The sequence below is a fragment of the Parasteatoda tepidariorum genome, chromosome 5 (assembly GCF_043381705.1).
Source record: "Parasteatoda tepidariorum isolate YZ-2023 chromosome 5, CAS_Ptep_4.0, whole genome shotgun sequence".
NCBI classification, from domain to species: domain Eukaryota; kingdom Metazoa; phylum Arthropoda; class Arachnida; order Araneae; family Theridiidae; genus Parasteatoda; species Parasteatoda tepidariorum.
The window spans coordinates 39,518,457-39,530,854 of NC_092208.1; the positions used below are offsets into that span (position 1 = coordinate 39,518,457).

General features: G+C 26.4%; 2 protein-coding genes across 2 annotated transcripts in view; one reads left to right on the forward strand and one right to left on the reverse strand.

Moving 5' to 3' along the window:
• The window catches only part of LOC107444628 (tetratricopeptide repeat domain 30), a 26,372-nt gene extending 19,795 nt beyond the window's left edge, over positions 1 to 6,577 (forward strand). The window contains exon 16 of the mRNA XM_016058839.3: positions 189 to 6,577. Within this exon, the coding sequence (XP_015914325.1) occupies positions 189 to 316 (128 nt within the window). The 3' untranslated portion in view covers positions 317 to 6,577. The remainder of the gene's footprint in view (positions 1 to 188) is intronic.
• A 1,257-nt stretch (positions 6,578 to 7,834) lies between these two features.
• On the reverse strand, positions 7,835 to 12,353 carry LOC107444618 (transcription factor MafG). The gene is made up of 2 exons (XM_043041082.2): positions 12,131 to 12,353; positions 7,835 to 8,462 (listed from the first exon to the last, which is right to left on the reverse strand). Exons 1-2 carry the CDS (start codon positions 12,185 to 12,187, stop codon positions 8,076 to 8,078), a joined length of 444 nt encoding a protein of 147 aa, XP_042897016.1. The 5' UTR covers positions 12,188 to 12,353; the 3' UTR covers positions 7,835 to 8,075.
• Between the last annotated feature and the right edge of the window lie 45 nt (positions 12,354 to 12,398).

Consider the following 12,398-nt stretch of genomic DNA (forward strand, 5'->3'; position numbering starts at 1 on the left):
TTTTTTTTTTTTTTTTTTTTTTTTTTTTTTTTTTTTTTTTTTTTTTTTTTTTTTTGAATAGAGAGAGAGAAAATATGAAGTTAATAATGTTAAAAAAAAATTTGGGCATACAAATATTTATTTCATACTAATTTAACTTTGAGATGATTGGAATATATGATTCATATAGAAATGCCTTTCCATTACAGCATATGGAAGAAATGTTAAAGTTGCAATGGAGCAACCTCTGGACAATTTACCCATTCACGCTGGCAAAAATACAGTCACATATGAAGCAAGGCTGCTGAAATCTATTCTTCTTGAAATTATGGAATAATTTTAAAAGCAATATTGATTCATCTAAAATGCCTTTTAACCGTCCATATATATACACATTCAATTATGAATGATGTTTAGTTTTGTAAGATTGCTAACAAAAAAAGTTTAAGAAAGAAACACATTAGGATAGCAAAAATCCATTTCTGTAATATTTATAAAAGATGACAAATATGTTTGCTATTATGTTAATGCTGTTTTGGCTTCTACTTAGACCTGTTAAGTTTTTCTATATTTAATTTATATTACATAATGGTTTTTTTTAACTGTTTTAATATATGTACAATATTAATTTTAAATTAATATAACTTGCTATTTAGTGAGAATACATATGTTTTTCTTTTATTGTTGTTATGTGTGCTTACTAATAATACTTAGAATCTAGTCATATAATTAAGATAACTTTTTTAGATGTGCCAATTGTGTTATGTATATTACTTATGTATCATTATACAATTTTGTTTACTTACTTTAAAACTAGTCTGTTTTTTAAATAAAAATACTTATATCACAATGTAAATAACATATTTTTCATATATATTTGTTAGTTGGAATTTAAAATTCTCCAAGTTTATTCAATAAAAAACAGAGAATAAGCAATTTTGTTGGAAAATCGAAAATAAATATAATAAATTAAAGATTTTTTTTCTCTTTTTGCCAAGCCATTTAGTAAATTAATGAAGTGAATATAAATTAATTGGTAATTCAAAAGATTAAATAATATGAGTTTAAAAAAAATCATAACCCAAAGTAGATATGTTTTAAAAAAATTTATGAATAGAGGGAGAAAAATACATACAAAGCTGATAAATTACTGTATTTTTATTTAGTAATTTATTTAATGCTTTAAAGTTTTATTTAAAATATTTAACTTGCATATATGTGCTGTCAGAAAAAAAATTATAACCTCAAATTACTTTTGGTATGATAATCAGAATATTATATGCTAGTAATATACAATATTAATGATTCGAGAGTTCAATTTTAATCTGTTGATTATTTGTGTTGACAATAATTTCAATTACTAAGTCAGACCCGTGAATAAAATCTATTTTATCAAAAATTGGGCATTCTGAATATCTGTACATCATATGGAAGGTTTTTACAATCTGGTATTATCTATTATTCAAATATTGCAGCTCTGCATTTTTGTTTAAAATAGAGGTCCATAGTTAAAGTTGGTCTGAATAGGGTGAGGAGGGGCAGAATTTGGGGTTGGATGAATAATTTTTGCCATAATTAGTAATTGAGTGCATGTTAGAACAATTAGTTTAAATATGTATCGGTTTTGTCTGTCGCTCTCTGATATACCTCGGGTATCTCATAACTTGCAATAGTCTTGTCACATTTATTGTAAAATACACATCGTTTTTTTCTGGAGTTTAATGTGGTTGTACTCTTTAAATCTTTTTTAATATATATATATTGTCCCAGGATTATTGCCACAGTTTTTAAAGGGGGGTGGAGAACATTACAAGGATTCAAAATTGCATAGCAATCCATGGTAGAAAGCACTTTTCAGTGCACCCCAGATAGAAATCCATTTTGTTTAAATCAGGACTGTGTGGTAGCCAGGAAACTGGTCAACAACCATGACCAATCCATCTTGTGAAAAACACAACCTAACAACGAACAAAACCGTTTCCAGCTATGGGTTGCCATGCAACTCTGAATACTTGTGACATCCCCTACCTCCCCTTAAAGTTTATCCCATAATCCTAGGACACCCTGAATATTTATATATAATTCTATCTCTTATATTAATAATTAAGTTTAAAAAGCAGTAAGTTACATATGTGAAAACTTAAGTTGGTATAAATAGAGAGTAAATGTAATTTAAAAATTTATATTGCACTTAAGGTGTTGCTTAAATTTATAAAAATGCAAATTTATTTATTTGAAATTTCTACTTTTAAGATTCTGTTTGATTTCAAATTATTTTGCATATTAAAGAAGAAATCCTACAAAATATTTTAAAGGAATAATATCACTGAAAAAAATGATGACGATTTCATATTTTTATTTTAGAAACATCAGAATGTGAATTACTTTGAATTCCAATATCAGAATTTATCATCTTTAGTTACACATTTTTTCCTCTTTTTAAAGCATTTAAAATTTAAAAATGCAATTTTCTAAATTTATTTGGTAAGATTATATCTTCTCGATAATTTAAAATATAGATATTTATCATGCATTAAAAAGTGTTTACACCATTTATAAATAGCATGTACAATAAATGAAAAGATTTGATTTGTATTTGTTCTATTTCAAACCTTTCCTTTAACTTGCTATTAACAAAGAAAAAATTTATTTTTTCTTTTACAAGTGCTAGAGTTTATTTACATAAAAATATGTCTGATTAAAAGGTTTAAAAAAAATTTCTTTACATAAATAAATTGTACAATGATGCAAAAAAACTACTTAATTTACTATTGTTTACATTATCACCGAATATCTGTATAAATTTTATTTTTTAATAGTAGTACTTTATTTACGTCACACTAGAAATGCGCAATCGGCGACGTTCTGGGGAACATCCCTAAGAATGATCTGAAGACATGCTATCAATATTTTGATCCTCTGCAGAAAGAAGGACTCCTCTGCTTTAGTAGCCCAATGACATGTGTACAAAGTGGAGAATTTAACGGTAGAACTGTTTAACAAGGACCAATACCGCGCACCCTAGGTTCATACGCAGGTTAATCAAATAGATCGCCAACCGTACACTGACCACAGCCAGTAATGCTTGATTTTGGCTTTCTATTGGGAACCGTGTCTTTAAAACGTTCACAACCTACCAAGTACAGATGGTTATGCTCTATTGTTAAAAGTGGTAATTGATAAAGATAAAATCAAAGTTAAATTGATTTATTTTAGCAACTGCTTCAGTTTTTAAAATTCACAATAAGTTTATTTCAATAAATACTGTATTATTGTCGAGAAAATTTTACATTTTCAGCAAAAATAGTTGGATGATCTGTTCTGTTTTATCGACACTAACTGTTAAGAAGAATTTCGTTTTGCTCTGACTTGTGATAGGCAGCAAAAGAGTTAAGATCAGTCCACTGCCTTTTACCAGATAAACTTATTTCTCCAGATATTTTTTTTTCTGTGCAGCTTCACCTTTTTCAATTTTAAGAATCTTTTTAGCAACGTGTCACTAACTCTTGCCCTTACCTGCACTCAAGTTTTGTCAACCAGTCATGAAAACTGCTCGAATTATTAATGCAGAACAAATGGCCACATTAAATATTGATGGCAACTGTTTAAAAATATTCCAGAAATGAGTGATCTATCCATAAAACTTGAGTATGCTGCATACAAAGAATATGTTCAAGATAGTTCTTATCTGGACTTAATTAGATTGTAGAATTCAGACGTATTCCAGAACTTAAAAAAAGAAGAAAAAAAAAACAGTTTTTCTAATATTGCCTAATTCAGTTCAGAGTTGTATCCTGTTATGGTAAAATTTTTACAATACGGTGACAATGTTTGAAGGAATGTTCAGTTTCTGAAATTTAATTCACTTAAACTATCGTTGGAATGTCTATATATATAAAATAACTTGTAAAATAATTGCTGTAACGTTGAAAAATGGTAATTAAAACAAGGAAGAAATTTAAGAATATTTTTTTCCTCTGATTTAATTGTTTTTTAAATCATTTGTTTAATTTTTTTTAAAAATAATGCATCTTTGTCACAATTTTAAAAATATTTTCTTATAATTTGTAGGTCCTTAATTGCTTGCCCTTTTTTTAAATTAGAAAGAGCTAAACTGATAGTTTATGTAACAAAAAAAAAGTGTTTCTTTGAGTGGCCAGAGTTCATACTTTGGTGTCTATTATTGTGTTACTTTTACAAATGCATAAACATTGATTAACATGTGTGCTTAATTTATACCTAGAGTTATATAATACCCATCTGAAAATGGTTTGTAGCACATGAGATTTAATTTAAATAAAAATCTGTCTTGTAAGATTTTATAAGTTGTAATAAATTTTAACTTAAGACTTCTCCTAAATATGTATCAGTATTATTTAAAATTATGTTTAGATTTTGCTGTTAAGCTAAACACTCACACTGTACCATTGTTTTATTTTTTTGCAACATAAAAGCAATTAAACATGTTCAATTGTTCATTAGTACTGTGATTTGACAAATATAATAAATATTTGGAAATACAAAACAAAACATTTCAATTCTCTCTAATTTAAAACTTAATATAGTTTCAATTAATTATTAGGGGATAGATTTTTTATAACTTTTTTTTTCTTCAGTAAATGTAGTCCTTGTTGACATAAAATATTTTATACACTGGTATTAACCATTTTAATACTGTTTTTGATACTAGTAAATACTACTACTATTTTTTTTCTTTAAAATTTTGATATGTAAATTTGTTTAAAATGATCACATAAACTTACAATTTTAAAGAGACTCTTATGAAAGAAAACTACTTGATATAATTTAGTAATAAATATCAAATGTATGGGCATGTTAATTTTTTTCAATTGATCAAATTTGTGCGCTGATTTAATTTTATAGATATAACTGTTACTGAACCATTTGTTTTTCCACTGGTTGTATATCCAAAAGTTTGTTGAAGTGATGTATGAATAAACATTGTTCATTTTAAAAACAGATCTTTGAATCCATAAAACTAATCTTACCATTAATTTTTATTTGCACTGAAGGTTGAAAACCCTTAACTTTGATTTATGATGGCTGGGTGATATTGTAAAATAAGTTTTAATATATTACAACATTTATATATTTTTATTATTGTAATTATTTGGATTGATTATTAGACTGATGTAGTTCATCAGTATAATATATGCTGAACTATAATATATTACACAATAAGAATTTTATTTAAGATTTTAAACTGAAACTATCTCAGTATTTAAAAGCCATTCACCGATAAAGATTTTTTTTTATGACAATTCATTACTTTTTACAACTGCATCTTTAAATATGAAAATTAGCTTTTGGTTTAGAGGTAGCAAAACATTCTCATTTTTTTTCAGAACTATAAAGAAGATTTTTAAGATTATAAAGAACATTTTAACAAACTTGTGCAGTACAAAGTTGAAAGGAAAAAAACTTGAGACACCAACTACAAAACTAGCTATTTGAAAAGTTATCTTGATGAGGTTAAAATTGCATGATATAGCAAACAAGAATTGAAGAAAAATAACATACACATTTTTTTTTCAGGCTAATTTTGTGAGATATAGGGGGCAGATTGTTGGTAATAGAAAACTAGTTATCTTTTCATTTTGTAACATAGTGTAGTTAACAGCCAAAACGTTGATTATTTGTCACATCCCCATTTAAAGTCTTAACAAATAACAATTTTGAAGCCTGCTTGTTCATCAGGGCTTGTTGTGTAACACAATTGGTTGAGCCACTATCCTGTTTCGGAAATCACCTCAAGACAAAGCAAATATTTACATTGGAAATAAAAAGGCTCTGCCCCATTTTCCAGTTGTGTGTTTTGTTTCTCTGTTTTCATTCTTTTCTGTGTTTCAATATTAGAAACTAGTAAATATTTTTCATATTTTGGATATTTCAATGTTAGTAACGCATTTTGTGTGAACTTACAGGGATAATTTGTTCATATTGCCTCTTTCCTCCAATCTTTAGTCTTTCACTCTTGCATTTCTTTTATTATCTTAAAAAAAAGAAGCAAGTAAATATTTAACTTATTTCTTTATGTTTAGTGATAAAATTATATCTAGCAAAAAGACTTATAAGCAATCTATCTATCTTATATTGCCTTTTTCTATCTTAAATGTTCGTATATTGTTTTACAAAGAATAAAAAAAATTGTTTCTATTGATAAAATATTTTATGGGGGCAGTTTAGTTTATATTATCTTTTGGAGTGCTAAAATAATTTGTATTTCATTTTCTCTTTCAAACAAGAAAAAAATTTTATTTCATATTACCATTTTGATAAATAATTTCCCTCTTTTAATTTATTCTTGTAGTATTAGCCCTTTGTTGCTTTTGACGTCTCTTCATACATTATTTTCTATCCCTACACTTTTGCATTTAAAAAAATGAATGACAGTGCATCTAACAGGATTTTCAATTGGCAGAATGGTGCCTATTAACAAGTGCAGGTAGTCAATGCATGGGACGTGGAATGGCTAATACAGTGTTGCAGCTTCTAAATTTTAAAAGAGAGCATATCTTAAAAACATGCCTTGTACATATATGTTACCTTCTAATAAAAACAAACTTTTTGCCTCTCATTTTATTATAGAAAAGCGAAACTCAACATCTTAGCTATTATTTAATAAAAATAAAAAAGCTGTCTTGGTAATTTGTATCTATCTCAAAATCCATCCAGTGCCCACTTTTTTATTTTTATTTTTGCAGCACATTTTGTATTGTATGTTAAACATATTTGTACCTTTCTCTAGATAATAAATCAACATTTTTACTGTAGTGTTAAGTAAAATAGTTTATTTTTAAAAATAACAAAAATAGAATAAGTAATCTTAGATTTTACTCATCATTCCCATATAGAGAAAGATAAATAAATAGCATTATCACTTACAAAAATCTATATTTTTCTTGAATAAAAAAGATTTTTTAATACAAAAACAATTATGAAATAGACAATACTAAAACTAGTAATGCACTATACAGCATACAGATTTCTTGCTTTTTTATGGGTTATCGGCTGGTGAGTTTGAATAAAATAGTAAAATTTGGCTAAATAGTGAGATAAACAGAATTGCTAATCATTAAAAAGAAAATATTGTCAATTATAGTATAAATTGTAATCTTTCTTGAACAGAAGCTCTAGTTAAAACCTTTAGAAGGATTGTTTGATTTTAAACAACATTTTTAGCTCTATAAAAATAATGTAAAAGAATCTTTAAAAATACCTAGCATATTTACAAATCAAATTCCTGTTATTTTAAATGAAATATTAAAACTTTATAATTTCTTAAAACTATGATTTTAAAGCTAGCTTGCATCATAATCTAACAATTTTTTGCAAAGATCCAAATTTTTACCCACACTATGGATTGTATATAAAATCAAACATTCAGACAAAAAATGTTTTCTTTATTCACAAAAGTAATTTTATTAACCTGTGTCCCATCTTTATAGTATCCTGTCTTTCTTGTGCAAATAGAATAAAAATAAATATTAACAAGAGGTGGAAGAGATGGGATTCCTTGTTTTAGGTTTATTATTTAAGTGCAACAAACTTTTTTTTTTTAACAGTTCATGTTATAACTTCAAATTTGGTTTTTAATCAAAAATAAGCATATTTTAATAAGCTAAAGCTAAATAAACAAAACTAATAGCTCCAAGCAAGCTAATTTTTCTTTTCAAACATGCTTTTTCTCAAAACATCAAGTTAGTGCTTTTCAGTGCTCATTTTTTCAGTTGAAATATAATCACATATTGTATACAGATGAGTTAGGCAAAAATGAATAATAAATAACAATACTTTTAAAAGAATCTAGATTAAATGAATAAAATCATTACACTTTAATCACAAAAATATTTATTTCAAATGGTGATTAAAAAATAAGATTTTATGAGTGTGATAATGTGACATCACATTTTAAGTAATGTAGAAATTGATTATAATAATATAACAATGCATAATTTACAGTGAAGTGCACAAATAAAATACAACTATTCCTCCCAAAAAATCATCGCAATATAATTTTTAGAAGTGCATAACATAAATACTTTTAATAATGCAACAAACATAATTTTTAAATATCATGTTAAAGAAATGTCTAAGTCAGGAGGAATGAAAATATTATTTTGAAGAGCAAATTTTCTTAAATTCTCATATCGATTTTTAAATTCCTCAATTTGATTTTCTATCATTCTATTTTCTTCCTTAAGGCTATTAATGTCACCTAAAATGGAGGATCGTTCTACTTGCAATTCATCTTTTTGTTCCAGTCTTTTGTTTCTACAGCTTGCAGCATATCCACGGTTTTTCAATGTTCTTCTCCTTTGTTTCATGCGTTGTATTTCTGACCGGCTTAAACCCGACGTCTTCAAAAGACGATTGAGATCCCGAACTGTGAGAGACACAAGTTCATCATCAGTTATTTCTGTGCCATTGGAAGAGGAAAAATCACCAAAATCCATGTCACCCTGAAAAAGACATTTTTATGTAAATTTTTATTAATTAATAACAAAAATAATAAACATTAGCATTTTAAAGTCAGAAAACTCTGAATCATCCTGATTGGCTCTTAATATCACACAACTGACTTTTGACAAGGTTAATGTTAAAAAATGACAAAAACATAGAATGAGGAAAATGAATAGTTTTTAAAATATTCTAATTTTACATAAACAACATTATACATTAATACATTAAATTACATTAATATAAGTCTGACTTCGCTTTTATTCAAAGCATTAATAAAGATCCAAATTCTTATTTATAAAGATTTAGGTTTGTAAATACTAGTATTCAAATAATGAAATACAAAAAAAAAAAAGAATTTATTTTTGAAAAAGATATATTTTTTAAAATAGTAACTTGGTAATGGAAAAGTATTGATCTTCTGGGTGGATGCATTATTATTTTACTCAGATTGTATTTAAAAATACAATCTGAGCTCATAATTAGCTTAAAAGCTTTGCGTACCTGAAAGTTTTTCAGGAAAAACTGCACTGAAACATTAAAAAAAAATTCATAGTTTCTCCCAAAATTATAAGTAGAAACTATAGCAAATAAGATAGTAACAAGTGATTTTTGAATTGAAGCACATTTGGATTAAATAAGCTTTTTACAAAGTTTAAATGGCATTTCCACAAATAATTTTTTTTTTTATATTTATACTTTTTAATTTTAAATAGATTTGACTAAAACTAACAGATTCTGTTGTAATTAGGTGTTTTTGAAATATGTTTATTTTTCAATTTATTGATAATTTATTATTGATACATTTGATGAAATAGTTTAAAAGGTTTAAATTTATCACTCAGTCAATCAAAAAGCTATAATCATGATCACAGTAAAAAAGAAAAATGTACAACAAAAACTACTCTAGTAATAATAATTAAATGAGTAAATGAAATATTTCAGTGAGAGAAAATGTGTGAATTAGCTTTAGAGTTTATACATTATTCATCTTCATTATTTCCTATTATCTCTATGTTTTTAGTATATTTGTGAAGAAATAACACAATGTAAGGGTTTACAACCTTTTTGAGCGATGGGCCACTTGCTCTGCAGGTTTGACAAACGAAAGGACGCACATGTATTTAGGCATGTGTATGGCAAATATAGTATGGTTTACTTAAACATTAGTGTTTTTATTTCTTTTATCTATTAACTTAGTAATATATCTGTAGAAAATTAAAGGCATTTAATTATTAGAATTCATTTAAAAACTAATACTTTTTAAAAAAAAAAATTATTTTTTTATAATATCAAAATAAACAAAACAAAGTATTGCGCAATGTGACCAAAGAAAAGAATTTTTCTTTGGTCACATTGCGCAACACAAAAGTTTATTTTCTCATTTTAAAATAAATTCTAACCAAAAAAAAAAAAAAAAAAANAAAAAAAAAAAAAAAAACTGTCATGCTTCTGAAAGTAAAAATAAAAAATCAATACAGGTTCCAACAGTCCTTGACAAGTTTTGGAGGTGGTTGTAAATTTAGATTAATGTTAAAAAGTATTTTTTATTTTAATCTACCACTTTAATATACATTAAGTGGTTTAGAAGCTTGAATTTTCATTCTTTTTTTGGAATACAATTTTTAGTTGAGGTTACACAGAAATTAAAATATCGAAATTTGTTTCATTTTCATTACCGCTTTTTAAAATTTTCGAGGCCCTCGGGAACCCTTTAATACATATTATGTAATATAATTTCAAATTAAATATTTTAATTGAAGAAAATTTATAATGTTTAAACAAAAGCCTGGAATATAAACAAAGCCGTTATAATTCAGAATAAGATTCAATAATTATTTTATAATGTATATTATTTCTTTTTAGTGAATTATTAGATTTTTTATAAAGTAAACGCTTTCTTTTTTATTTCGAAAAAGTTTACTTAAGCAACACAAAATTGAAATCAAAATTAAAAACAGTGAGCAGTTTAAAAATTCATGTTTCCCTCCACTTTCTGAATTTTTCAGGTTGTAATAACATTGCATTGAAATTAAGGACACAATAACGGGTATTCAGCCCTTTTGTCAAAAATTTAGTTGGTCGAATGATTGATTTGAGTCCTAAAAAGTAATTGCAGTGGAACCTAGGTGTACGGCTTATGGCGAAGACGAACAAATTTAGTATATATAAATATTTAAAGAACCGGCGTGGCAGAATCGCGGCAACATTGTCGCTTAATGTTACAAAGTTAGTTAGAATGTTAAAAAGTTCAGTTTTAACTTTAATTTAAAAAAATGAAAGCATATATCGACACTTTTTTTATCTACATATTCTTTTATAACAATAAGTTCAGTTAAATTTAGAATCCCTGATTTTAAAATATGCGGTTAATAGCAATTTGCTCATACTTAATCATTAGAAAACATCAACCTTAAAGGCTAATTACTGAAACAAAATAATAATTTAGGCTCATAATGACATTAGAAATTTTACAATTGTTTATAGATATTTAAATTTATGATGATATAATTTATCGAATAGATATTTAAATTTAAGACAATATAATTTTTTTTAAAAAAATCATAAATATTTAGAACATCTACATTAAAAAAATATGTTAGGAAATTAGGAGAATTTCAACTATATACTATATATTTAATTTATACTTTTTATTTCCATTTTAATTTTCTTGGACTTTATCCATTTTTAAATTTTTTTCACCTGCCTTTCTTTTTGAAGTAACGAGGCGGTTTCTATTTAGATAATGAATTTTTATAAAAGTTCTTAACGACAGAATAAACGTATTGCTGTTTTATATTAACTGTGTCATTTCGGAATCCATTCTTTACATAGTTGTTCATTCACTTTAGGGAACTCGCGGAAAATTATATTTTTTCTTTTTCTATCAGAAATTTTGCATGTTGCAATCGGGCAAACTGGCATTTCAATAATAGTTTTAAATTCTTGTAAATTCACTGCAAAAACTGAGGAAAGTCATTATAGAAAATAACAAATGTCTTAGAATATCTCACAAAAAGAAATGCTCCAATATTAGTTGGAGCTAGTAAGGCCGAACGCTCTGTTCTTGAAGTAAAAGTGCCAGTTATGCGCCAAAGTGACGTCACTAGAGAAAATCAGAGGATTGGCGCGGCGAGAGTTTCTCCAAAGGAGTGAACCATCCCTCCAATTCTCTTTAGCCCTGTATTGTGTCACGGAAGAAGAAAAATTGCACAAGCTTCCACTTAATTTCAGAGAAAGTTTTCCCTGATATTTTAGGTATTTCAGGAAACTAAACGTAAATCCACACCAAATTTTATCTATACCATGCAATTTTTCATCAGAAAAACTGATTTTTTTTTTATAATCTTAATGAATAATTATTGTTACTGGTAATTCTAAGACTGGTTTTTTTCCAGGTATGATGAAAGAATTTTCAAGGCTTTTGTAAAAAAATTAAACTTTCCCTGCTTTTTAGAGTCAAATTAAAATTTCCTAATAATTCCAGGCTTTCCTTGATGCGTGGTGATACGAACTTTAACAAAATAAGCTTTTTAATCACCAACCATTTAATTTCTTTACAACAGTAAATCTTGGGATCAAGTAATAATAACAGACGTCAATAATGAAACAATATGAACACAAACTTGCTGACCATGGACCAAGATGCTTAATGGAGAAATTTTAATACCTGCATTTCAGCTGCTGGCTCTTCCTTAATGGAATAAGCTTTCCAATCACCATCCATTTATTTTCTTTAATAAAGTTAATATTGCGATCAAGCAACTTTAACAGCAGTTGAGATTTAAACCATATGTATAAATTTGCTGATTCACTGGTTTCGCCCTGCTTGTTTTGTCTGTAAGCAAATTTCTTCGCTTCATTTTCTTCACTTGACATTGACTTCGTACCGTCTTTTGTCAATTGTGCTTTAATTTAATTTTTTTTATCATATTGAA